At 54.1% G+C, this 26,819-nt stretch overlaps 1 protein-coding gene across 7 annotated transcripts in view; it reads left to right on the top strand.

Moving 5' to 3' along the window:
- The first annotated feature begins 3,392 nt into the window (after positions 1 to 3,392).
- Positions 3,393 to 26,819, top strand: part of TCF7 (transcription factor 7) — a 33,738-nt gene continuing 10,311 nt past the window's right edge. For 4 of the 7 annotated variants that reach the window (XM_045576570.1, XM_036425383.2, XM_036425382.2 and 1 more), the window contains exons 1-3: positions 3,395 to 3,822; positions 4,004 to 4,070; positions 4,599 to 4,723. In XM_045576570.1, coding sequence (XP_045432526.1) covers positions 3,574 to 3,822; positions 4,004 to 4,070; positions 4,599 to 4,723 — 441 coding nt within the window. In that variant the 5' untranslated portion in view covers positions 3,395 to 3,573. Of the gene's footprint in view, positions 3,823 to 4,003; positions 4,071 to 4,598; positions 4,724 to 26,819 lie in introns of all 7 variants that reach the window. The other 3 variants (XM_036425375.2, XM_036425381.2, XM_036425380.2) reach the window with 2 other exon arrangements.

Below are 26,819 nucleotides of genomic sequence, written 5' to 3'. Positions count from 1 at the left end.
GCTAAGTTCTTTCTTAGGACATATGATTCATCTCAGCCTCGCTCCCACAGTGCGAGGCACGTTCAGGTGTCATACCCCATTTTGCCCACAAAAAAGGGGAGGCTCAGAGAGGGTCGGGGATTTGCCTGGGGTCCGTGCCCCCACCCCCCACCCCCGCTAGTACATGGTAGGGCAGGGGTGAAATCTCAGGTCTGCCTAAATCCAGCACCAGAGCTCTCTTGCTCTAACCCTCAATCCTTGAGATCGCTTCGTCCTGCACCCAACATCTGAGGATAGCACATGCCCATGGGTTTATTTGCAAGAAGATGAAGCCTTGTTAAATTGCCGGCTCTGAGCTGGGCTTCATAAGTCCAGAAGGATCTGTGCCCCCCTGCAGAGTGCCTGGTCACACCCAGGGGGCAGCCACAGCGGATCTCACTCTCCTGCTCATGGGAGAACCCCAGGGCCCATCGCTATGGAATCTGAGTCCCTGTCCAGAGCAGGCAGTCTACATGGGCCCAGGCGTGAGCTGGTGCTGATGGAGGCTGCTCAGACTCTAGGAGACGCTCTGGATCCTCTTACCTCGCAAACAGTGGAGCCCCCTGCACAGACGGGCCACAGAGATTCCCCAGTCCTCCGGGCGGCCCCTCCAGGCGGCATGAGTCAGCCAGAAAGTAGGAACTCGATCTGCGGCAGCTCACTGACATTTGTCTGCGAAGACCACAGAGCAGAAAAGGACTCCGAGGAATGGTAAAGGTCATAACGGAACACGCGTGAGGGTATAAAGGGGTGTGGGCACAGGAGGTAGACAGCCTGGGTTTGGAATTCTGATAACCTCACTTCCACGCTGTGAGACCTCGGGTGACTTATTCAGCCTCTCTGGGCTTTAGTTTCCTTGTTCATAAATGAGAACGACAGTCCCTATATCATAGGATTGGTATGAGGATTAAGTGAGATCATGTGTGTGAAGCTCCTGACAGGAAGCCTGGTGCACGGCAATCACTCCGTGCGATGAAGTCACCGTGTGGATGACGACAGGATCAGTGCTAACCAGACCAAGAAGGGCTGACACGGGGCCTGCACTTGCCTTTTGGGGACAAGCCTGAGCTCCTTTCCCTCTCTCTCTCCAGGCCCAGATGAAATCTTTCTACTCCAGGAAGCCAACCTGACCACTCTCGCCCCACTGATCTCACCACATTTGAGCTCCTTCTACTCAAGGTTCATACAGACTAATACAGTGACGACGAACTTGGCTCTAATAATTTCTCAGCTGCTAGGCTGCTAAGGTGGTCTCCGGAGCCCCTCCCCTGTCCACAGCCTGAGTTTAGGGCTAGGTCTTCAGGCCTTCAGGCTGATTTCGGTGTGGATGTGGATATCTGAAGTCAGCCTGTCTCTTCCTCCTTACCCTCCTCACACCTATTTCCCTCTCACCTGCCTGCTCCCTGTTCCAACCGGCAGGGCAAGAGGTTGGAGCCATGACTCCACAGGGCAATGGCTCCCAGACTTGGGGATTTCAGAGTCCTACAAAATGCCCAAAGAAATTTGGGGGTGGGAGCGTGAACAGAGAGTTGCCAAGTTTTTCTTTGGCCAAATAAGAACATTAAAAAAAAAAAAAAATCAGTTCTCACCATCATTTCAGTAAAGAAAGGCTGTTTTCACACCAATAAAACGAAGTTCATAATCTCTGATTAAAGGCTAATATTTTAAGCTGAAAAAGTTTAGCCCTCTTGCGAAAAACAAACTCACTCACTGCCACCTGACTTCTCCCCTTTCTCTAAGGCCTGGAGAAAACGTGAGCCTGTGTCTTCATGAACCTGGGAACTCTGTCCTGGAAGAGGCTCCTGCTAGGCTGGGCTCACCTGAAAGGGCAGGAAGACCCTCAAAGCCTTTGGGTTGGGCAGGTCCTGTTCCCACTGGGCTAGAACAGGGGAGGCTCGTCCCAAAGCCAGGCCTTACATCTTCAAGGGTTGAGGTGGGGGAGGCCACGCATGGGCCCCTCCTCCTGAACTCTCCCCCTGAGCCTGGGCCAAGGCTGGCTGGAGCCCCTCCCCCTCCCCTAGAGGGGATGAGGTGAGACTGAGCGGCAACTCACACCAGAAAAGCTGACTGGGCTGGGGGGGGGGGGGCGGGACACTCAATGGGCAGGGTCTTCCACTCCCTTCCAAGGCCACACTGAGCACTAGTGCCCACCCCCACCCCCTCCCTCCTCCGGAAGGGAGGAGAGGAGGGCCCTCCAGCCCAGAGTGGAGGGGCCGCGGCGCCCCGCTGGGCGGGCGCAGATAGGATCTGCACGCGGGGAAGGACGGCCTCGCCTCTTTGATCCGCAGCCAGCCAGGCTGAGCCCGGACCCCGAGGGGCGGCGCGGCTCTCTTCCGGCCCGACTTTGCACCGCAGCCAGGGGTCCTGGGAGGCCCTGAGCCGGAGGAGCGTCCAAGGCACCCTCCTCCCTCTCCAAATGCCCTCTCCCAGTTGTTCTTGGGAGAGGTGGGACCGTCTACCCTGACTCCAGCACAGAAACCTGCTGGTGGCTGCGGTTCACTGCGCCGCGGCTCACAGGGGCCCAGACCCGGGGGCTGAGCCGAGGCCAGCGGGCTGTGGAGGCCCGGGTGGACTTGCAGAGGCGATGCAGCCGGCGCGCCTTCCCGCGCTCCTCCGGGCGGATCGACCCGACCGCTTGGGCCGTGCGAGGCCCCGTGTGCGCCGGGCTCGGGGTCAGCAGGCTCAGCGGGAGCGAGACTTCTTCCCGCGCTGAGTTGCCTGGCAGCCCCCGACCGCTGGTTCAGGGCCTGGGACTGGGCTGGGACAGCCGGGGAGGGAGAGGGTGTGGCTGGAGGATCCCCATGGAGGCGGGGGGAGCGGGGGTCCTTCCTCCTAGTCCCGCTGCTGTGTTCGTGCCTCGGGGCCGCCACTTGGCCGAGAGGCCCTCACAGACGTGACGTAGGAGCCCCACATGTACCAGGCACTCAGTGAACGTGTGAAGGGCGCGTGCTGTGTTCGCGCCGTGCGGGGACGGCCTCATGGGCTCAGGTTTGGAAAGTGGGCTTTGAGGAGGCCGGTTCCGGCCGGTGCGGGTGGGAGCACAGCCTGGGAGCAGCCCCAAGCTCCGGGACGTGCCCGAACCCAAGCCCAGGACGCCCTGGGCTCCGGACACAGACGCAGTGCACACTTTGGCTCCGGCTTTAAAGCCCCCGCAGTTTTCCAGGGTGTCAGGCGCCTCGCTCAGGTTACCCCGGGGGAGCGAGCCCTTTAAGAATATACCCCTGGGCGCGTCCCGGCCTCTCCCGGGAGAGAAGGGGCGGGGCCGGGCAGCTTGGTCACGCCCACCTCCGGGCCCCGCCCCCGGCGCCCCGCCCCGCCCCCCGCACTCCGCCGGCGGCGCCTTTGATGTTCCGACCCGCCAGCTCCCGAAGCGGCTGAGCCGGGCGCCCGCGCCCAGTGCCCCGCGCCCCGCGCCCCCAGCCCGTCCCGGCCGAGTCCGCCCGCGCGCCTCGCGCCGCGCTCCTGGCTCGTAGGTCCGGACTTCGGGCTCGCCGCTCCCCGGCCGGCTTCGCGCCCCGCACCTCGGCGCCCCGCGCCCCGCGGGCGGAGCGCACCATGCCGCAGCTGGACTCCGGCGGGGGCGGCGCGGGCGGCGGCGACGACCTCGGCGCGCCCGACGAGCTGCTGGCCTTCCAAGACGAGGGCGAGGAGCAGGACAAGAGCCGCGACAGCGCCGCGGGCCCCGAGCGCGACCTGGCCGAGCTCAAGTCGTCGCTGGTCAATGAGTCTGAGGGCGCGGCGGGCGGCGCGGGGGTCCCGGGGGCCGGCGCCGGGGCCCGCGGCGAGGCCGAGGTCGGGGCCGAGGTGAGCGCCGGCCCCCGTCCCGCTCCTCCCCGCGCGCGGCCGCGGCCGGACTCGGGCTCTAGCGGACCCGCCCCTCCCTTCCGCGGCCCAGGGGGTCCCCATCCCTCAGAGCCCCTCTAGCCCGGCCCGGAGTCCCCAGCGTTTCCCGCGCCCCTCACGGCCTCTCTGGATTTCCCCGCAGGCTCTCGGGCGGGAACACACTTCGCAGAGACTTTTCCCCGACAAACTTCCAGAATCTCTGGAGGACGGTGAGTTTCTGCACGACCCGGCTGCCCTCCCCGCTCCCCCCGCCAAGGCCCAGGCCTCCGGGGGAGGGAGGGAGGGAGAGAACCGAGGGGGCGCCGTCCCCTCTCCTCTCCTCCCCCTCCCCAACTGCGGCTCCAGGAGGCGGTAAAACCGAGGGGGTGGGGAGAGTGGGGGGCGGGTTTCCCGGGCGCCTCCGGGCTCGAGTCACTTCCGGTGCCCTGACCTTTATATGAGTAAACAGACCCCCTTCATCTCCGCCTCCCCTGCTGCCCAGGTGACTGCCTAAGCCCCTGTCCTGCGGAGCAAGCGCTGGCCAAGGGTCCTTGGCCGCCTGGGGGCGCGGGGGTCCCGTGGGGGCCGCCTAGGGAAGGCCTGGACCTAAGAAACTTGGCAAAGGGCACCTCCATCCCTTTTCTTCTCACGAACTTGAAAGGGACCCCTTGGCCATTCTTATTTTGCTCTCCAGAGCAGCCAGCCTTCAGCCCTAGCTGCCCGGGCTGGCGTGGCTGACCCAGCTGTGGTTTTTCCAGGCCTGAAGGCCCCGGAGTGCGCCAGCAGCATGTACAAAGACACCGTCTACTCCGCCTTCAATCTGCTCATGCACTACCCGCCCCCCTCGGGAGCGGGGCAGCACCCCCAGCCGCAGCCCCCACTGGTAAGTGGCCCCACCCCAGCCGGGTGCCTGCGACCTCCTGGACCAGGTATGTGAGGCCCGGGCAAGAGGTGACTTTCACTTACAACAAAGTAGATACAGGAGGATTCTGTTCTGGTCTCTCTTCCCATTCGTGCCCAGAAAGATGGGAGTCAGAGGAGAACTTTGCTGAAGGAAGGAGGGATGGCCTTGGGGATGCCACTTCCCGCTGGCTGTTGACTTTTGTCTTTCCAGCTTGCTCACGAGCAGGTGTGTAGGCCTTATCCCGGTGCTTGGTGATGCTGGGGTGTAATCTTCTCATAGTCAATTTGAGCTGAGACCCATCCCCCTGACTCCTGAGGGTGGTGTGCATAGTGTGGTCTGAGCTGTGAGCTTTGTAGTTAGTCACCCCCCACCCCCACCCCCCCGGAAAGCCCGAAGCCTTGGTGCTGGGAGGAACTGGCAGGAAAGCTGGTGGGCTTCAGATTTCCCGGTTGTGGATCGCGACTTGCTCTGCCCTTACTGGCATGAGTGCACCTTGCAACAGAACGGGCCTAAACACCGTGTGCGGAAAGTGAAGCTGGCTTGGTCTCAAATGCACCACGAGAGGGTTGTTGAGGTGTTTCAAATCTGTAATGTTGGTAAAGGGCCTGTTTGATGAATTTGTAAATTAAGTGTGTTTACATACCCAGTGGTTTGAAAAGAGTTCATGATCATTACGAACCATGCTTTTCTGACCATTGGAGCAGATGATCTCAAGTGTGAAGAGCCTGTTCTGAGTGCTTTGGAGCAGTTAAGCTGCACTTAAAAAAAAAAATTCAGATTAGTGTTTCAGATTGTCCTCAGGTAGCCGAAGTTGGGGTGAGGTTAGAGCTCCTAGAGTACGTGAAAGGTTTGGGGGACTGTCTTTGGCGGATGTTGGGTGCACAGTGTAGGTGGGTCCCCTGATGGGGTCGCCCAGAGGGAGGAGGGTGACTGCCTGGCTTGCTGATCCGGAGATGAGGGTTTCGTGCTGAAGGCAGTGGGAGGTGAGACTGAGGCTTCCCTCCAGAAACCCAGGATGGAAAACCTTGTAGACAGCCGACTCAGGAAGTGAGTTCCTTGCCCTTTGAACCCCTGTTTTCTCATCTATAGAAGGAACAAGTTGGATGAGTGTTCTTTTTCTGCTCAGGGGTGGCTCTAGCTAGATGTTTGCTTCCTTTCAAGTCTAGCGGGGACGGGTGCTGACCACTGACCTTGCCACCTGATGCAGCAGCTCTCCTGAGAGACCTCTACCCCACAGGAGCAGATGCTTAACAAAGATGCTTTTGGGGTCCCTTAGAAGGAGCAAGCCCTTCGATTTGGGGCCAAGTTGACATAACCCACCGCTGCCATACCCCTGGCAGGTGAGTTGCTTGCTTGTACGGTCAGGGGGCTGGAGTCGCTGTGATAACCGCGACTAGACAAAAAGCCTGGGCCCGAGAACAAGCCCAGCAGGGCAGGCTGCCCTCCTGCTTCTTGTGATCCCACATGGTGCAAGGAAAAGCAGTGTTTCTGAGTTCCTTTCATGGCCTGGGCAAGTGCCGGGAGGGTGCCCAGAGCGGGAGGGCCTCGTTCTCTGCAGGGGTGTGACGATGAGGCCATTTGGTGTCCTCTAGTTCACATTGGTCAAAAAGTAGGTGGACCCACAACCAACGCCAGCCTAAGGATGGGGGCGGGGTACACCACCACTCTCCTGGCCTGGATTTTTTTTTTTCAAGTTGGGATCCTTCTCAAGATACAGCAGATGTATTTATGTCATACCCTCTCCCATAAGGGCAGCCCCCCTGGTTCTCCTCCCCACTCAGCTGCTGCCTCCCTGCTGCCTAGTTTCTGGGAACACAGGAGGAGGACAGGCTCTGGCACTGACTCTCAGTGCCCTGGTGCCAGCTGCTTCAGGGGGTGTGGGCAAGGATAGAGGCGAGGGCCTAAGTAGGGGTGGCACTGTGTAAGGAAGATGTATGTGAATGTAGTGGAGCCTCTTTTAAGTGTCAGCCCACAGACTGAAGGGTCCTGGGTTCGATTCCAGTCAATAGCACTCCCTTGAAGGGCACATGAGGGAGGCAACCGATAGTTGTGTCTCTTACATCGATGTTTGTCTCTCCCATTCCCTTCCACTCTCTGAAAACTTGATAGTTACAAGCAAATAGCAAGTAAGAGTATTTATAAGCAAATTGCATTACTCAGAAGAATTGTACGGACATTTAAAATATGGTTTTGCTTTTTAAAAAGCAAAATTAATTGACCCTATGTTTTGGGAGCATGTTTATCATGTGACTCAAGGTTCATGTCTAGAATCAGAAAAATATTCTCTTCAAGTGGGTCAGGAGCCCCTTGCAGGGCCCTGAGGAAGAGCTGGTGCTTTCCTGAGCCCATCTTCACAGCGCAGATGACAGGCTGCCCAGCCCCAGCCCAGGGGCTTGAGAACGAGGCTCCCGGCCCTCTCTGAGAGCGTGCAAGTGGTCAGCCGTTGTGCTGAGGAGCTCAAGACCAATCCCTTGACTTCTGAGACCCATGCCAGGGACCTTCTCTGCCCATGTCTAGATGGAATGTCCATGTGGCTACCACGTTGGGTACCTCAAAACAGGCAGACCGGAGCCTAGCCTGGAGAGACGGGCCAAGTAACCACCTCACGCTTAATTGCCACAGGGCAGAGGGAGATCGCCCCCCAAAACAAAGTTAGTTTCTCTTGGGTACGTGGGGTCTTGTAGACTCTGTTTGGGTAAGCGGAATTAGGTCAGAGTTTATTTCATGGCTGATGTTTGTCAGGCATCGAATGCGGGTTTGCACAGTTACTGGCCTAGAGCAGTAGCCACTCCTTACTTTGGTTTTATTTCCTCTGCTCCGAGACCTGGGGATGGGGGTGGAGGCCACTGAGTGGGTCCTGGGCCAGAGTTTGAGGGGCTTCTGGGATGAGTAAGGCATCATTCCTGAGGGAAACACAGGCTTTTGAATGTACAGGACTTGTGGTCTGGTACAAATCCTCATCTCAAAAGAAATACGAAGCCACATTGCTCTGTGACCCCTTCCATGGGCTCCACTGAGGACCAGTGGCCTGGAAGGCTGATGAGCCTTTTGCTATTTTTTTTAAATATATATATATTTTATTGATTTTTTACAGAGAGGAAGGGAGAGGGATAGAGACCCAGAAACATCGATGAGAGAGAAACATTGACCAGCTGCCTCCTGGACACCCCTACTGGGATGAGCCCGCAACCAATGTACATGCTCCTGACAGGAATCAAACCTGGGACCCCTCAGTCTGCAGACCGACACTCTATCCACTGAGCCAAACCGGTTTTGGCAGCCTTTTACTATTTAGATGAACTGTCCAGCATGGGCAAATCCATAGGGACAGACAGTAAGTTAGTAGTTGTCAGGGCCTTGGAGAAGAGGGTTGAGGATGGACTCTAATCGAATTTCTTTTTGGGGTGATGAGTATGTTCTGGAGTTAGATAGTGGACACAGTTGTACCACCATATGAATATACTAAAAGCCACTGAATTGTACACTTTTTAATGGTGAATATTATGGTACATGAATTACATCTCAGTACAGGGGGAAAACATACACCTGAGGTTCTTGGCTCTCAGAGGGACTCGGGACTGTTCCCTCTGTCTGAGCACTGTATCCTTCCTGGTACCGGGAGTGCCTCAAGCCAGGGGGTCAGGCATCAGCTTCTAGGTGGAGGAGCCCAGCGAGGCAGTGGACTCATGCTGGGGCTCCTGGCCAGGTGGCTCACATTCCCTGACTCCAAGGTCTGAGGTCCAGGTGGGGCTGTGCAGACAAGTCCCTAGGGAGCAGGAGGTGAGGGTGTGAGCAAGACGAGCATAGGAAGGAAGTGCTGCTGACACATGACCAGCCTATCCAGGGGAGCTCTGCAGAGATGCACCCACTCAGCCCTCCACACCCTACAGAGAGAGCAGCAGGGCCTTGTTGGGGAGGGTTACTGATGGTCGATCACCAGTTCTGGTTGGAGTGAAGCCTGTTAGAAGGGAGGCTGGCACTAGGCTGGGCACCTAGATGGGCCAGAACCAGCCTCCGCCTCTGGGAGCGCCTGGCTGAGGGGAGAAGACTCCCTTCTGGCTGGACAGTGCTGTCACAAAAGACCCAGCTGGGAGTGTCCTGGGCAGAGCTAGCGCAGGAGGAGGGTCTGCTAAGCAAATTCCTAAGGCATGCTTGTCCGACAGGTGAAGACAGAGACCTGGCAGGCACCTGGGATCCCCTCCAGATATCCCTGATTTCCCACTTCTCCACTTCAGTCACCACCCCCCAAGCCCAAGCATCTCCAACCCTCACCCAGATGGCAGTAGTAGCCCCCTCCAGGTTCCCTCTGCACCTACTACCCCCTACCCTCACTGCCACTCCAGGCTCCACATAGCAGCCAAAGGAGTCATTTAAAAACATAAATCAGCCCTAGCCGGTTTGCCTTAGTGGATAGAGTGTCTTCGGCCTGCGGACCAAAGGATTCTGGGTTTGATCCAGTCAAGGGCACATGCTCGGGTTGCGGGCTTGATCCCCAGTAGGGGATATGGAGGAGGCAGCCAATTCATGATTCTCATCATTGATGTTTCTATCTCTCTGTCCCTCTCTGAAATCAATAAAAGTCTATTTAAAAACCAACAACATAAATCAGATCCCATCTCCCACCTGATTAAACCCTGCAGTGGCTTCCCATTGCTTCTGGAATAAAGTCCAAACCTCTCACCACATCCTGAGTGCCTGGGTGGCCAGCACCTGACCACCCCCCTCATCAGCACCGTACTCTTCTCTCCCTAAATAGCAGCCAAGTCAGTGTCATGATAAGTTTTAGAACCAATGAGAATCTTTTTCGCCTCAGGACCTTTGCACTTGTCCCCTCAGTTCGGAATTCTTTTGCAGCTCTTAACATAGCTACAACCTTTTCATTCCTCATTCATGGCTTAATTCAAAGGTCACCACCTCAGAGAGACCTCCTTTGGTACCCTCTGTCATGGCTGCCTACCCTCACAGCCTCTCTGGCCAAAGTTGGCCCTGCTTTATATGTACTTGCCATGCTTGGACCAAAGATAGGTCATCCATCAAAAGTATCTCAGCCTGCTCTGGCCAGGTGGCTAATTGGATGGAGCATCATCCCATACACTAAAAGGCTGGGTGTTCTATTCACAGTTAGGGCACATACCTGAGTTGCAGGTTCGATCCCTGTAGGAGTGCATATAATAGATGTTTCAATCTTTTCCTCTCACATCCATGTTTCTACTCTCCTCCCCTTCTCTTTAAAACCAATAAACATGTCCTCAGGTGAGGATAATAGAAAAAGGCGGGGGGAAGTATCTCAGCCTTAGTGTTCTCATCTGCACAATGGGAGTGGTAAGCCCTCCTCCCGACATTGGAGTGAGGTCAGAAGGCAGAAGTGCCAAGGAGGTGCCCAGGAAAGTGCTGGTGTGGCCTGGGCTTGTGACAGTGGGGGCAGGGGCATGAATGATGCTCTCTCCCTTGCTGCCCTGGCTCCTCTGGGGCTGGTGGGCTCATGTGGACTGCCATCTAGAGGGCTATATCTCCACTTTGGGCCATAGAGGCCAGGGGATCTGAACTCTGGGGCCAGCCCTAGGGTGCGGACACGGGTGCACAGGACCCCTCCTCACTGCTCTACCTCACCCAGGGTTCTTGGGAGGGGAAGTGCTATTCCTGGGCCAGAACAGGAGCCACTCAGCTTATTCTGAGAATCCTCTCCCACCCCAAGTACTTATCTGAAAGAGTCCCCTTTCCTCAGCTATACAGAACCCCTTTACACAGTATGATAGGGGCTTAAGCTATTTTGTAAGAAAAAAAGGGAAGAGACCCACGTAGTCATTAGTCTCTGAACCATCCCGAGACCTTTTCTCACAGTCACCCCTGCATGCAGCCTTTGTGCCTTACCGCGATGCTTTCTTTGGTGTGGGGGTGCATGTGTGCAGGCCCCCTGACAGTACCATGTTCAGCATCTTCACTTGTTTATCTCGAATGTTGACTCTTGTGGCCTCCAGTTTGCTCGCAGGTTGGGAAATGTTGTTTTGTAGAAATCACTCCTTAGTGGCTATTTTGTTTATTTTCCTGGAGTACAGTATCCAAGGAGAATTAGGGGACCAAGAGGAAGAATCTGGCATTTGCTTCCCTGTAGCCCCAGTTTACTTTGGGGTCCTTGCAGGGCCTGAACGTACATGGCTAATGCGGACTTTTCTCTCTCATCATTCATTTAATAGATGTGTCTTGTGCATTGGGACTTAGAAGTTATTTTGACTTGCATTCTTTCATGACTTGGAAGGCCATGTGGTGTTGCTGTGGTATTTGGGAAATCTGTAGCACCGCCTCAGCTGCTCCCACAATCGGACTTTGCTTTCAAGGGTTCTCCCTTGATGCCTCTCAGGACCAGGAAGGACCATCCTGCAGACCCTGCCCCACCCTGTTCCCAGGGACAGCAGTTCTAGGGCTGCCCTCTAGAACTGGCTAACAGAGAGCCCTGGGTTGGTTGCCAGGACCCAGGTATTCTTCCTGCATCCTTACCACAGTTTCACTAAATCAGTTTCCACAGCCAGCAAATAGGGACATTCGTACCAGCTCTGTCCACCTCCCCAGGTGCCCAGAGGCTCAGATGTGAGTGGGTCTGAAGGGAGGTCCTGGTAGAAGCTGCCAGCAGACCATGCCTCCTGGGCCTCCTGAGACTCCCATGCTCTGTCCCTGCGGGAAAGGAGATTTAGTTGAGCTGTGAGAATGGGCTCCAGGGGCACTGGCCTCAAGTCATTTAACTGCTGACTTCTGGCAGGATCAGGATGGACACAGAGCCACATGGTGAGATAGGGGGCCTTCTTAGGCAGCTGCGGTCCTGAAGACTTACAGTCACACTCCCTCATACCTTGTGACTGGCTGCTTCCTGCCACTGTGTACAAACAAGACTCTGTTGGAGGAAACAGGTGTTTTATCAGGTCACAGGGCCTCCCTCCCCCAACGGTAAAGTGTCCAGATCCTCGGGTAACAACCCTTCTTCTGCAGGTGGGAACAGTAAGATCAGGTCAGGGAAGGCTCCTTAGGAGAGTGGAAGGGAAGGCATTGATTCTGGAAGACCCACCCTCAAATATATCTGCCACTTCTTGGCTGAGTGGCCTTGGGTAAGTTACTTAACCCCTCTGGATCTTAGGTTCCTCATCTAAAATTGAGGATAATGTGAGTTCCTACCTCCATGGGTTTCTGTGGAATGGATTGCGATAGTGTATGTTAGATCCCTAGCACATAGTAGATGCTTCATGAGTGGAAGCCACTGTGGGAGGGATTGTTAATACTGTGATAATGACCCTTGTGTAGGACACTGAGCACCCCTGAAGCTGAGACTGGGCTGGAGTCGTGATGCTCTCCCTCAGCTCAGCAGCCAGCTCGCCTGGGGCAGTGCAAAGAGGACAGCTGTTCTGGCCCTTGAGCCCTCAGCTGGATCTAGATTCCTGGGCCGAGACCCCTATGGCAGTTACTGAACCACCTGCTCCTACCCCACCCCCACCCCTGCTTGTATACTTGGCCTTGTCTCAACACTGAGAGGACAGCTGCCTCTGCCCTCCCAGAGCTCGGTCCTGGCAAGGCCAAGAGACTCTCCTGTGCGCTCACAGTCAGCTTTGAGGTTCTGCCTGAGTTGGTAAAGGGCACCGAGGAGGGAGAGAGGCCAGTGGGGGCAGCCCAGGAGGCCAGGAACCTGCATAGTTGAGAAAGAGAGAACACTCAAGGTTTGGGGACACAGCTTGTGCATAGGTGTGAGAGAGAAATTTGTATTTTCTTGACCAAAGCCCAGGTCTGTGGAGGCCATGAGAAGAGAAACAGGGCTGATACTGATGGCCCAGCATGTGACCTTGATGCCCAGGCAGTGCTGGTTCCAGAGCCTGGGAGTGTCTGGTGGGCACATGTGGCAGCACAAAGGTCAGGATGTTGGTAGGTGCAGGGTAATTGAGATGCGAGCAGGGCCTGGGGAGGGGTGGGCTTTGGGGAGGCCCAAGAGTGCTGGCACATGCAAGGCAAGAGTACCTCAGAAGTGGAAGTTTCCATTTTAGTGTTATTGTGTTTGACTCTCAGTCTCTCCAAGGTCATGAGTTGAGGGTTTTGGCCCCCTGTTTACTAAAGGGAACTGAACCTCAGAGGTTAGGTCCCACCCATCAGTGATTCAGCCAGGGTGTGGAGAGCACCTCTCGGCAGCATTGTCTCTAGCAGGACTCGGAGGTTCCAGGAGTCTGAGAAGGGGACTCTCTGAGAACCAGGACATTTGTTAGCTTCTTCCTTCAGGCAGTTTGCTGCCTCAGCTCACAGACCTATGATGCTTGGGGTTTGGGCATGGGTGCCACCTCCCGTCCTAAAAGGTGTAGTCCATGTCATCCTTCACATGCATGAAGTCTCTGAGCTGCAGCGGGGTGGGTTTGTCATGGTCAGAGGACATGGCCCCTTCTTGGCTCAGTCCCCTGATGGGTGAAGAGACTGTCCCTTACTGGGTAGGGACCCTGGCGTGGGGTGGAGCTGAGATGCACGTTGAGTCTGGTCCTCTGGGGAGGCTGCCTGTGTAGCCTGTCCCACCCATTGAGACTGCCTGCCTGGGCTGTGTCAGTAGACAGGGCCTAATGCCCAGAGGGAGACTGGGGATACAGAGCCTTCACACTGTGGCGGACTTCTACAGCTAGCGCTCCCCAAAGGTCAGAGGAAGGGGATGTTCTGCCAAATAAGTTTCCCCCTGCCCCTTTACCCCTCCCATTAAAACAACCAACTTTCTCCCTCCAAGGACAGGAGAGCTGTCTGGGCCCCACTATCTGCTTCCAAATGATGGGTATACAACTGTGGCTGTAGGCATGGGTGGGCAAGCTGTGGCCCCAGGGAACAGTGGGCTGGCCCCTCCTAGAAAGCCCCATTTACCCATGAGGCCAGGGGGCTGTGATGAGTAAGGAAGCCAGAGGACCAGAGCAGCTCCTCTCATGGCTACATGAGCTCAGGCAAATGTGTTAACCTCTCAAGGTCTCAGTTTCTTCTTCTAAAATGGGGGAAGGGGATCCCTGGCCCTGGCTGATTTCTGAGCTTCGGATAAGTATTGGCTGGAGAGGCCTGCTGGATGAGTGGGCTATTGTAAGGATTGATCCAGGGCCAGCCTCCCCATCAGACAAGAAGGGATTGTGGGGAGGGAGATACAGGTGATGAGAGCCCAGGCTTCGGGTATTCTGACTAACTCTGACCTGGCTCTGGTGGCAGCAGGCCCAGCCTCCCAGTCTGCTGGGCCGCCATCTGAAACGCATTACCGATGCTTTGTAAACTCTACATCATTCGGCCACATGAAAGCCTGGAATCTAAAAATAGGCACTCCCACAAGACGCCCCGCATTGGTGAGGCTCAGCTGACCTCTGCACGAACACCCACCACCGGGCCACCTCCCTTGCCAGGGAGCCCCAAGTGACAGGACCACACCCACCCACCCTCCCTGCCTGGGCAGCCACTGCCTGGGGCCACTTTATCTGGGCGCAGATCTCATCCAGCTGGTCAAAGCTTCAAGCCCCAAGGCCTCACCCAGGGCAGTGTGTCTGAAAGAGCCAAGGAGGAAGCGGTTGGGAGTGTGCTGGTGGCCCTAAGACCCCTTCCTCAGTGCTGTACATGCTTGGAGTGTCCATGGGAAAGTTAATGGTGAAGCCATTGGAACCATCTTACAGATGAGAACACAGGTCCTGTGGAGGGAGAACACAGAAGGGGGGACTTGGCCACTGTCAGACGGTGGACAGGAGGGCCGCTGGCTGCTGTGCTGGTGTGAGAAGGGCGGGGGCCTGCCCCGGGTCCCGTGGCTGCCGCGGAGAGCCTGCTGCAGCAGAAACGAGAGCGGCCGTGGTTCACCAGGCTGCTGGGCTTGACTCTTTGCCCCGCTTTCTGTGGGTTCCCTTTCCCTATAGTCTCCATGACCAACTGCAAACCACTCTTTTCCCTAAAAATAAACATGCTTATGGGATTGGGGGAAGCTTTGTAACTATCAAAGGAAATAATAGGGTGTTTAAGAAAATTACATTGCGTTTTAAATAACCAGCATGAAAGTCATTAAGTTTGAAGTTTCATTCAAATCATATGGCTGTGTGGCTGGCCCTGTGGCCAGGCAGGCAGAGGGTGGGTGGGCCCGGGCCCTCAGAGATGCTGAGAGGCAGCCTATGGAGAGTTTTGCAGCAGCAGCAGCAGCAGCAGTGAGGTCTCCGATGGGATAAGCTAGCTGAGGGTCCAGGCCACTGCTTGTGTGCCAGGCTGTGGCCACCACCCTAGAGCTTGCTGGCTGGCTTTGAATCAGGGTGCAGCCCAGGAACCACCCAGCTGTGGTGGGCAACCCCATGGGTGGGGCTGGGGGGTGACCGCAATACACAGGGTGTGGGAACAGATGAAGCTGGGATTGCTTAGGCTACAGGGATTGATGTCAATGACGAGCTGGGGGTTCAGGGAAGATGGTTTGAATTAGCCTTTGGAAAGGCTAGAGGAGATCTACCGGGCCTGGGCCACATCTGTCCTCTTCGCTGATGCAATCTCAGTGCCTTGCATAGTAGGTGTTTGCAAACAGTTGTTGAAAGAATAATAATAGCAATAATGCCAGGTTTGTACCAGGGGTTTTAATTCCAATATCAAGATCCTTGCAAGAAGCCAAGAAAGCAGATACTATTATTGCTCTCATTTTGCAGATAGGGAAACTGAGCTCAGAGTGGTTACGATCATGCAAGTACCTGGCAGATCAGGACTTGGACTCAGGTCTGTTTTATCTCAAAGCCCATGGTCCTTGCTGCCCTGCCCCTATGCTATTGAATGTGTGGAGATGGGGCATTGCAGGCCAAGAAGCTGAGTGTTTTCTTTACTCTTTTGGGTTCATGTGTTGGATCCAGCTGGATTCCTCTGGCCCCAAGGAAAGATTGGTTTTCATTGCCCCGCTGCATGTGACCTCACAGCTGTGGGCTTGGGTCAGGGCTGGACCCTTAACTCCTCAGATGCCTGGCAAGGTCAGGGCTCCCAGGGGCAAAGAGGTTGTATTTCTTGGTTAGAGGCAGGAGCACCGGGCTTCCAAAATAAATGCTACCTGGAAAAGGGTTTATAAATGACATTTAAAATTGAATCAGGTTTGATGCATGACATAGGCTCAGAGCTCATTGCTGGGCTTCTCTGGGCCCAGGCGCCGTCCTCTGTGTGGTCTAGAGCTAGGCTGGAGGGTTTCCTAGACCCTGAGTCACTGAGAATGGCTGGACTGAGGAAGTTGAGGGCATCCTTGAATGTGCCCCCCAGCGTCAGTGGGAAAGCTTTTGTGAACCAGAGCCAACTGCCAGCCCTGAACCAAGGGCATTTTGAGAGCAGTTTTTTCTATTGCTACCATCCTCTGCTTCCCGCCCCCGATTTTAGTCACTGAAAGCCAGTCAGGAGCTCAGCAGTCGGAGCTGATAGCAATCAGGCAATAATCCAAAGGAAATAGAAGGCCAGCAGCCCCAGCCTGGCACAAAGGCTGGCTTTCCTGAAAAGCCTTGGTCCAGGGACCTGCTTGCGTTTGTCATTATTAACTCCCTTAATCCTGACATCAATCCAGTGAGGTATAGCGATGGCACAGTTGGGGACCTGAGGCAGGGAGAGACTTGCACCTTGTAAATGCTGAAAGAGGGATTTAAACCCAGGCATCTACTTGTTTTTACTGCCCTTAACTGCCATGCTTCCTTGCTTCTTAGACAATTTATCTCTCCACTCAGTTTTTTAAAAATTAGTTTATAGTTACAGCTGGGTCTCCTTGGCACCACCCGTTCCATCCCTCCCAACACAACACCCCCAGCAATTTGGCATTTCACCCTCTCCCCTGTATTTTATACTGTTACACTCAGGTGTGTATCTGTAAGAGCTGCTTGGTGTGGTTTGGGAACCCCTAACTCAACCACAGGAGGCCCTGTGGCAGTTGGCAGCTCTGCCCTCCTCTCCCATTCACACTGGGCAGGAGGGGTTTGGGTGGCAGCACTGGGGCCTGAAGCCTCCAGCAGCTTCTTTCCTTTCCTTGCTTGCATTCCCTTCCGCTGAGTCCAGGCAGAGCCTCAAGGTCCTTAACCGGTAATAGTTAGGCCTGAGTGAGCTTCCTGCCTATGGCCCAAGGCAGAACTGTCCTGGGACTAGTACAGGCCAGGCAGCTCAGACACCCTTGCTCCTCAGAAGCTGGCTGGAATGAATCTGGCTAGGGATACAGTGCCAAGGCTGGAGATGAGATCTCCAAGTCTGTCCCTTCCACTTTCGAGCCATTGCTGACCATCAGCCTCCGAGTTTCTGGGCCTGGCTAAGGCTCTCCTGGCTCTCACTCCTAGGCAGCACACTTACTCTTCTAGATAAGCCCTATGGAGACACACTCCAGTGGCTCTTTGACCCCTCCTGGCATGTGGAGGAGGAGAGCAACAGCCAGACCCTGAGGGAGGATAACCTCTCGTTTTTCCTTTAGTCCTTTATAATAGAACCAAAATCATTCAAGGACAGGGTCATAGCACCCTTCACAAAAGGCTAGGTGGAGGTCAGAGCCAAGCTGCCAGTTAGTTTGTTCCAAGAAAGGTTCTTGACAAGGAGTTGCTGGCAGAATTGGTGGTCCCAGCTCCCCAGTGGGCTGGAGACCCAGTGTGGGGGGGGGAGGAATTTGGGAACCACGGGCTCCTTGGTCTCCATGTTGGCACACTACCAGCTAATCTGTGAGGCCGGGTGGTAAAGAACTTTGGCCAGGAACCACAAAAGGCTGAATTCAAATCCAGATCTATCACTACTTGCTGAGAGACTTCAGCAAATTGTCGAACCTCTATGGGTTTCCCTTTCCCCGCCTGCAAAATCTGCACAGTCACCAAGTGGTTGGGAAGACTGGTGGGACTCTGGCGGGGAACAGAACTCTGCAAGGTGCTAACTAGGCACACAGTCAGCTTTTAGTAGTGCGGGCTGCCATTTCTAAGCCTGTGCCTCTGCTGGTTTCTTCCTGCCTTTTCTACAAAGCCTTATGGTTTTGCTCCCCGGGGACCAAAATCTCTGAGCTCCTCAAATGCCTCCTTCCCCAGAGCCTTGATATACCTTCTGCCAAAGACAGGCTGAGCTCTTTGGTCGTGTCCTGGCCTGCTTCGGCCCACGGTGGGCTCTTGGATGACTGGGCAATGACCCAGTGAGCGACTACCTGCGGCTGCTGCAGAGTCCCCAGACAGTGTGTCTGTAGCATCAGCTAACAGCTCGGCTGCAGCAGCTCCCGGAAGCTTGTATTTTCCTCTAAAAACATCCTGTCCTGAGGGGCGTTCACCTCAACGAGGAGGAAGGAAAACACAAACGAATGCATAGAAACCGCTGGAGGCTGTGGGCCAGGCCACTCAGCTCAGGAGGCTCAGCTAGCTCGGAGGGTGCCTCGGCTGGGCTGGGTCTAGAGCAGGCCTGTGGTTTGCCAAAGCTGCATGCAGGGACCCAGTCCTCACCTCTGCTGTGGCAGGGCCCCCTTATCTGATGTCGAGGCCAGGCAGCTGGTGGACTGGTCACACGCACCTGGCAGGGCTCTGTGCAACCATGGCAACAGTCCGGTGCTAGCAGGCAGGACCAAGCCTCTTGGTCCACAAGGGTGTGGCCCAGCCAACCTCCAGCCCTGTAGCTCCACAGACAATTCGGCCACGGCTCTGTGGTCTGGGGTGGGCGTCTGGCACAAGACATCCAGTATGCTGTGGGTGGGGAGCTTTCGGGCTGGAGAGCACCATGTCCTCAGCAGCAGGGCTCAGAGCGGAGGCTGAGGATAAAAGGCACAAGCCCAGCTGGGGGTGTATCTGCAGAGGTGGGGTCTGGAGGAGTCCACAAATTGAGGCTCACTTGATATGCAGGAGCAGTCCCCTTTGGAAGATTTTGGGGTACCTGCCTCCCTCTGAGAAGTGCATTCTCTTGTTCCCAGGACTTGGGGGAGCTTCTCACTCAGCAGCTGGCCAAAATCCTTAGCATTTAATTTAGGCACCAGTGGCACTGGACAGTGGACCCCAGCTCCAGATACAAAGTCTGAGGGAGCTCTGGGGCTGCCTAGAGTTGGGAGAGGAGTCCAGAAGAACTGATCGAGGCCTGAGTAATAGATGCTCACAGCCAGGCTATGGATGGAGTCTGGTTCAGAGCTGACAAGCCTGGCTCCTGGCAAGGTAGGGAAGAGACATGAACTGGAGGGGGCCTTTTGAGTAGGGCTACTATGATAGAACCAAAATCATTAGGGAGTTGGGCCAAGGAATTGAACCCAGGCTACAGTATGCTCCCCCAAGTCATGTGTCCTGGCATGGGCCTGGGTGTTTTGAGAGGAAGGGATACTTTTTCTAATTAGCACAAAGGTACCATTTGAACTAGTGGTGGCCCTGGCTCTGTCTGGTCATTCTGATTCCCAGAGGTATTGCAGGCAGGCAGAAGTCAGGCTAGGAGGAGGTTCAGGGTCTTAAGTGCCAGGCAGAATGTCCCTGACTCTAAGCACTGGCCTCAGCTACTCTCATCTTCCTGTGAGCTACTGACCCTGTGGCCAGCTCCAGCCAAGGAGCTCTGTCCAGTGCTGGCACATCTCCCTAAATACTGGCTCACACTGGGTGAGACATCCATCACAGTGCGAGAGAGACAACTTCGAGGGCCTAGCTTTAATTTACATAATAGAAAGAGCAGGGTACGATCTCAGGCCTTAGGGAGGGCATGCAGACAGGTGAACAGACACTGACAGTAAAGTTGAGTCAGTGCTATAGTCAGTGGGCCTTAGCAGGGGACTCCTGCTCAAATGGGGAGGGTAGGAGAGGTTTCCAGAAGTCTCATTTATGATGAGTCCTGAACGATGATGGGAATTGGATAAGCCAAGAGGGGAAGAGTTCTCCAGGCAGAGGAAACAGCATGGCCCTTAGTGGCTGGAGCAGTGAAAGGGAGAGATGAGAGTGGCTGTCTGGCCTCACATGTGACATTTATACTACTAGAGGCTTGATGTATGAAATTAATGCAAGGGGCATGGCCCCTGCCGCAGCAGCTTTATCCACGGCTTCATCTGGAAGGTCGTCCCGTCTAATTTAGCATATTATGCTTTTATTATTATAGATTTCTTTTCTGTGCCTTGGTGGAGAGAACAGTAACTATCAATAGCCCACCTTTCTGTCTGGTCAGGCCCTGCCAAAGAAGAACAGAGGCTCAAGGTGTGGATCTGACTCTCCTCCTCAGGGCTTGTTCCCAAGGACCTCTCCTAGCTCTGCAGCAGACATCGGGAACCCCGAGGAGCCAGGAGTTGAGAAGAGGGAGGAATAGGTAAAGGTGCTAAGAGGAAGAGCTGGGCATCTGGTAGGAGAAGAGTAGGCCTGAGCAGTGGGGCATGGCTGTGATGTGGCTGTGCCATAGTGATGTGGGCTAGGGCTCTGGGGGCCATGTCCATTGATCACCTGCAGGCAGGCAGGGGGTGTGGCCAGAACCCCAGTGATAGGAACCTGCTGGAACATTTTTAGGATCAGGGAGTCACTGGCTCTGGTAACTCTGACCAACTGGGCTGGAGAAAGGGAACAGTGGCTTTAGGACTGGGACTCCCTTCCTCATTCCCCCTTGTTCTGTCCACAATAGCCATAGACCCTTTGCAGTACAGTGGGTAGAATCCAAGCTCTGCCAGTTACTGCTGTGTGACCTTAAGCAAGCTATATAACCCTCTGTGCCCAACTTTCCTCACCCATCAAATGGGAATAATTATACTGATATCCTAGGTTTGTTTTAGGAGTATGAGTTGAACTCTGTAAGTTGCTCAGAACTATGCCTAGCACATGATAAACACTCACCTCTCATTAACATATGCTTGTTCTCTCCACCTGGAACATTCTTTTGCATGGCACACAGTAGGAGCTTAGTAAATATATCTTGACTGAATGCGTCTGCCAATAGCAACCAACTAAGAATTCTGGTGGGGGCGTGTGAGGGCGTGGTGGTAAGGGGGGGGGGTTTTTCTTGACACAGACTCTGCCACAGGGAGGCCTTCTTTGGAGGAGCTCGTCGGCCCCACATTCTCCTCAACCTCTGTCTTGAGGGCAGAGGAAGCAGCAACTTTCTTCACTGGGAAAGTGTTGTGGGGCTCAAGCGTTTGGGGGTTTTCAGAGTCAACCGTCAGAGGCGAGGGAGTTTCTCTGCTGGCGGTGGCAAGGGCTCTCAGGGTGCGCACAGCCTGTGAGCAGACCGCTGCGGTCTGCAGGGAAAATGCCGACTGTGTTTATTTTTCACCTGAGCCTGCAGGAAGTTAAGGGGGGGTTAGGAAGGGGAGGGGGGAGCCAGCTAGCCAGGCCCAAGCTCAACTTCAGAGCAGACGAGATCTATCTCAGGAGTCCCTCATTCCCACCTGTGCCTGCCCAGCCCTGCCCTTGGGCCCCTTTCTGCCTCCATGCCGCTCAAAAAGAGGGCATGCTGGGGCACCACAGGAAGGACTTCCCAGCCATGGGCTAATGAAAATACCCCAGAAGGACGAGGACCACTTCTGGGACAAGATTTTGAGTTTGTCATGGCAAGAGCAGTAAGAGCAATGCAACAGTAGGACGGACCACCTCCGCGGAGACTGTAGCAAACATGGCCTCCCTGCCCCAGGGTCTGAGTGCTGGAACCACCTGGGAGGATGGGGGAGGGGTTCTGGGGGAAGGGCGGACTACAGGCAAAGATAAAGAACAAGAACAGGGGTTCTAGGGTGTCCTGATCAAGGACTATGGACTGCTATTGAGTCAATCATTTATACAGTCTAGTCTGCTATGAGCACTTAATGTTCTGTGCTCAACACACTGCCCTCAAAGGTAAGAAAGACACCATCACGATGCTCAGGGTCTGGTGGGGATAACTGACCCAGGCCTCCTTCCCTTTGAGGCTGGGCACAGTCAACACCAGGTAGAGGAGGGAAGCTCCTGTCACTGGGCTCCCATACACAACCCAAGCCTTAGGCAACCCCACCCTGTGTCTGGGCAGCCTGGCCGTGGGATAACCTTGTGCTGAGGCCATGGAGCGGGACGTTCCACTGGCTGAGAGGGGTATGAGACACTGGGCCCTGCGCCAGACAGTTCCCCCTATGTACCACCACAAGGCATGGAGGGGGTTGGAGAGTGAAGCCGAAGGGCAGCCTGCATGAACGTGGGAAGGACTGGCCAGGCCCTCAATGCCCTACCCTGGAGCCCTGGCCACCTCAGGGCCTCCAGCTGTTGGCAGGCTCTGCCCTACCCCTGCCCACCTGGCAATTCTCCTGTGCTTTGGCTGCAGGCTCCTGTTTAATGAGGCTTTTCCCTAGTTCCCAGGAAAGGCTGGTAGACAGTATGAACCCTTTGTCCACCAGACAACGCCCCACCCCACTGTTCTGTCACACATAGTAGGCCAGAGGATGTTGGCTGAGCTGAATTCTGTGGTTTCCTAGGCCTAACCTGAGCTGTGCTGCAACCTAGAGCTTAACCAGCCTGACCAACGAGGGTCAGCTCTAGCCCTCCTCAGGGAGGGTGGTTTGCCCAGAAACTTGCTGTGGAGCCAACACCTCTCCGCCCCAACCTTGCTCCAAGGTAGAGTGGACTGTCTTCCTAGAGCTGGCGCCTTGGAAGTCTTAGGCTCTGCTCCTAAGACTTCCCAGGGTCAGAACTGCCCACGCAGAAGCCAGGCTGGCAGCCCTGAGTGCCAAGGAGCCAGAACTAGGGCTGGATGTCAAGGTCTTTTCGGAAGTAAGATCGTAGACTCAGAAGTCCCCTGTGGTGTGGAGGGTGTTTATTCCACCTTTGGGCCACAGGGCGCCAGGCACTTATGCCCTCAGACAGTGAATAGTGGAATGACTGCCACCAGGGTCCCAAGTTTTTGAGGGAGTGAACCCTGAGGCTCAGTCTCCTGACTGCTATGAAGCCTAGACAGGGCTGATACCACTATCCTAGGAACCTACCCTGTTTCCCCGAAAATAAGACCTACTTACAGGTTTTCTTCTGAGTGAAATAGAAGGCATCCCCCTGAAAATAAGGCCCCCTACGCTAAACTTGAGAGATTTGGTCCACTGATTCTGAAAGAAATGGAGTCACAAGAAATTCACCAGGAAATTCAGGAATTGGATTGTTATGATGATGTTCCAGAAGATGACATGCTTGTCACTGAATAAATGAGTAAATTCTTGATACTGTAGTTTGTCTGGTTTGTGTTGACAACTACCGTACTACCGTACCATATACAGGTAATAAATTTCCTTTATTTTCATTTAACAATAAATGTGTACCGTATTCTTCATGGAAAAATAATACATCCCCTGGAAATAAGACCTAGCGCATCTTTGTGAGCAAAAATTAATATAAGACACTGTCTTATTTTTGGGGAAACGGTATCAGGATCAAAAGTCCCGAGAAGTTTCCAGGAAGCGTCTTCCTTCATAAGCCCTCGGCTCCGGCTCCTAAAAATTGTAGGATAAAGCAGGGTTTTTGCATCTGTGACCAGTGAGGTAGGCAGGGCTGATATTCTCATCCTCCTTTTACAAGGGGCAAACTGGCCCAGGGTCCCATAGTGAAAAGATCAGAGAGCCCTGAGATGAGTTTCCCAACTCACTCACTTCACCTCATGGCCCAATTAAAAATTATCACTGGAGTAACTAGAGAAGGAGGTTGGAGGCCGAAGTACCTATGGGAAGTCCTTGGCATAGTGTGAGGAAGAGAGGGCAAGGTAGTATTAGGGTTAGAGAGGGAGGGAGATCTAGCCATGTAGAGCTTTGTAGGCTCAGATAAGGCCATTAAAGGCTTGAGGCAGAGGAGGATGTGATCTGATTATGTGGCTGCCAGATGGAGGCCTGGCTGAGGGGGCAGGAGGCTGCTGCAGTCATCCAGGTGAGAAGTGGCTATACATGGACTTGGTAGGGGATCAGAAGAAAGGAGGATGTGGTTGGATTCTAGGTATATTTTGAAAATACAGCCCTTAGGATTTGCTGACAAACTGGATATTGGTGTGAGAGAAAAAGGAGTCAAGGATGACTCCAAGGTATTTGGTGTGATCATCTGGAAGAATGGAGTTGCCATTAATTGAGGAAGATGGAAAGGAGCATTTGGGACAGAAAATCAGAGGTTTTTCTTTGGACATATTGAATTTGGGTAGCATTTTAGACCTCTGAGTAGAGTTTATAAGCAAGCATTTGGAGAGGGGAGTTTCTAGGAGAAGTTAGGGCTGGAGATATAAATGAACTGTCTTTTGTCCTGTGGAGTCATCAGATGAAGATGCTTAAAGCCATGGATTAGAGCATTCTGGGAGTGAACTGAAGACCAATTTTGGGTCAGGTCAAGAAGAGGATGAGGAGATGGAACCAAAACTGAGGAGTAGCCTGTGAAGTTGGAGAAAAATCAGGTTAAGTGTGGAATTCCATTGTGGAGGACTAACGAGGAAACTGTTTCGAGGAGGAGGGGGAAATCAGATCAGCAACATGGAAGTCATGGAGACTTTGGCAAGAGTCAAATGGTGAAGTGATAGGGCAAGAGACTAGCTAGGTTGGAGAGAGGACGAGAGCTGAGAACTGGAGAAGTGAATGCAGACAGATCTGTTGAGGTTTTAAATAAAAAGGGGAATGAAACATGAGGTAGTAGCTGGGGGAGGATTTACAGATAAGAGAAATGAGAGCTAGTAAGTACCCTGATAGAAAGGAAACTGGGCTTGCAAAGTGTTTGGCATAGTGCCTGGCACTAAGTATATGAAGGGTTTCACATGCATCCACATACCCAACAGCTGTCCCAGCCCGCTCTTTCCAGCCTCCTGCAGGCCTGATGATCCTACATCCCACCTTCCATTCCCACACTGTCAGTTGTGTCTGAGCTCAGTGCTGGAAATAAAAGAAAGCGACTCCCCAGGAAACCTGGCCTCAGAACAGCAACAGGAATGTCACAGCACCCAAGGCCTGGGGACTGCATGGTGCTACATTACCCTCCCCAGGTGATGCTGCCATCTCCAGGCAACACTCCCCTTCCCTCAATCCCCCCAACACACTTGGCATAATCAGGCCTAAGCTGTCTGGCCTGTGTGGGGACCAGCACCAGAGGGCTAGGGAAACACTGAGTAGCATTTCTCTGCACCTGTGAAAGCTCTGTAGGATGAAAAAGAGACTTCCTACATGTCCCTTCCTCATTGCTTGACAACTAAATAATTGAGCTCTTGGGTACTGTCTGGTTTTTATCCTCACAACAACCTTCTGATCATCTCCATTTTACAAGGAAATGTATGCTCAGATATTGTAGTAAGTTCTTGAAGGCCACACATGTTAGAAATAGGAGCTGAATGTGGTTGGCCCACTCTCACTCAAGTTCACAGCAGAGAGCCCTCCCTGGGAGTGACAGAGGGAGGCTCCCCTGCCCTGCCCAAGGAGGCCCGGAGGGCTCCAGCCAGAGGTAAGGCATCCAGCTCAGGAAGGTACTATGGTGCCATATGTACGCCAGTTGCAAAGGAGGAGCCACTGCTATTGGGACATCTAACCCTGTCTGCCTGAGGACAAAAGGCAGGCTAATTAGCTCTGGAACGTAAGGTTGATCCTGATGGGCAGATGAGCAGGCGACTGATAGGTGGCGGTGTCAGTACCTTCCCTGAAGGGAAGGATGCAATTTATAGCCCAGCCTCAAGCTTCCATGGAACAGGAATGTAGGAACGATGGAGGCCAGAACTGTTGCTGGGAGGTATGGGAGCCTGTGCCCACCTGGTAACCTCTCACTTGGACTCTATACAGTTCTTACCCCATCTTCCCTGCAGCCTTACCCTGGACCCCAACAGCCAGTGCTAAGAGACCTGTGCCGAGATGTTTAGGAGTTGGGCTAAATTCCACTAGTGGGAGATTTCACCCACAGGGCCATAACCTCTCATTGTCTTGTCCCAGAGATATCCCATTCCTTCTGTGCCATGGATCAGAAGTCACTCATTAGTGCTCCCAGCATCCCCACAGATGGACTTTTCTGAGTGGAATTTGGGCCTCAGTTGTAGATGATGTCTCCATGGCCTTGGGCCATACAGATGTGTGCTGAGGATATGCAGAGTTGGGCCTTGGCCCTGAGCAACAACTCCCAATGCCTGGGTCAAATGGGGAGCCCCCATCTCGGCCTGAGTCATCTCATGACAGATCCATGTGACTAGTATGAAAAGTAAGAGTCCTGTGGTATGAGCAAACAGGAAGTGTGGGGTTGGGTGGGTTGGCCCTGGGGGAAGCCTGGCCCCACTTGGCCCCTCCCCTGATTTAGAGGGCTGAGTGGGGGCTCTTGCCTGTGTCAACAAATCCTATTAAGACTGAGGTGGCACAGAAGGTCAGAGTCAGGACCCCTAGTCTGAGGGCTGGAGAAGGAAAGAAAGCTCCTAAGACCATATCCTGATGTATCAGCCTAGAGTAGTGGTTCTCAACCTTTTTAATGCCGAGACCCTTTAATACTGTTCCTCATGTTGTGGTGTCCCCCAACCATAAAATTATTTTATTTGCTACTTCATAACTGTAATTTTGCTACTGTAATGAATCGTAATGTAAATGTCTGTGTTTTCAAATGGTCTCAGGCTCTACAGCGACGCACACATTCTGTAGAGTAGGGGTGTCGAACTCAATCAGAGAAGGGGCCAAAATCTAAAATCCAGCCTAAATCGCGGGCCGAATGGTTTACTGAACAGTCATAAACTGTCATTGTGATGGAAACGCAGCGGAGTGCAGTGATGACAGCGCGGTGCGGGCCACATTGCAAGGCCTGGCGGGACGGATTTGGCCCGCGGGCCTTGTGTTTGACACATGTGCTGTAGAGTCCAAGACCATTGGAAAACACAGATATTTACATTATGATTCGTTAACAGTAGCGAAATTACAGTTATGTAGTAACAAAAATAATTTTATGGTTGGGGGTCACCACAACATGAGTAATTGTATTATTAAAGGGTCATGGCATTAGAAAGATTGAGAACCATTGGCCCAGAGGCTCTGAGCAAGTCATAGGGCCTCAAAGAAACTGGAGTATGTCTGAAACTGGGAGCCAGCAAGAATTTTGTGGACAGGGAAGATGTGCCTCCTGGAATTGAGTGCACACACTCTACGAGGTGGGATAGCTTGAGCAAACTCTGGGGAGGAGGAGGTGGGCAGGAGGTTTGGGTCACTGGACACAGCTTGGTTTGGGTGGTA

Source organism: Pipistrellus kuhlii, unplaced genomic scaffold, assembly GCF_014108245.1.
Source record: "Pipistrellus kuhlii isolate mPipKuh1 unplaced genomic scaffold, mPipKuh1.p scaffold_m20_p_8, whole genome shotgun sequence".
NCBI lineage: Eukaryota > Metazoa > Chordata > Mammalia > Chiroptera > Vespertilionidae > Pipistrellus > Pipistrellus kuhlii.
The sequence above is the reverse complement of the archived record's forward strand: the minus strand, read 5'-3'. Positions and strand labels throughout refer to the sequence as shown.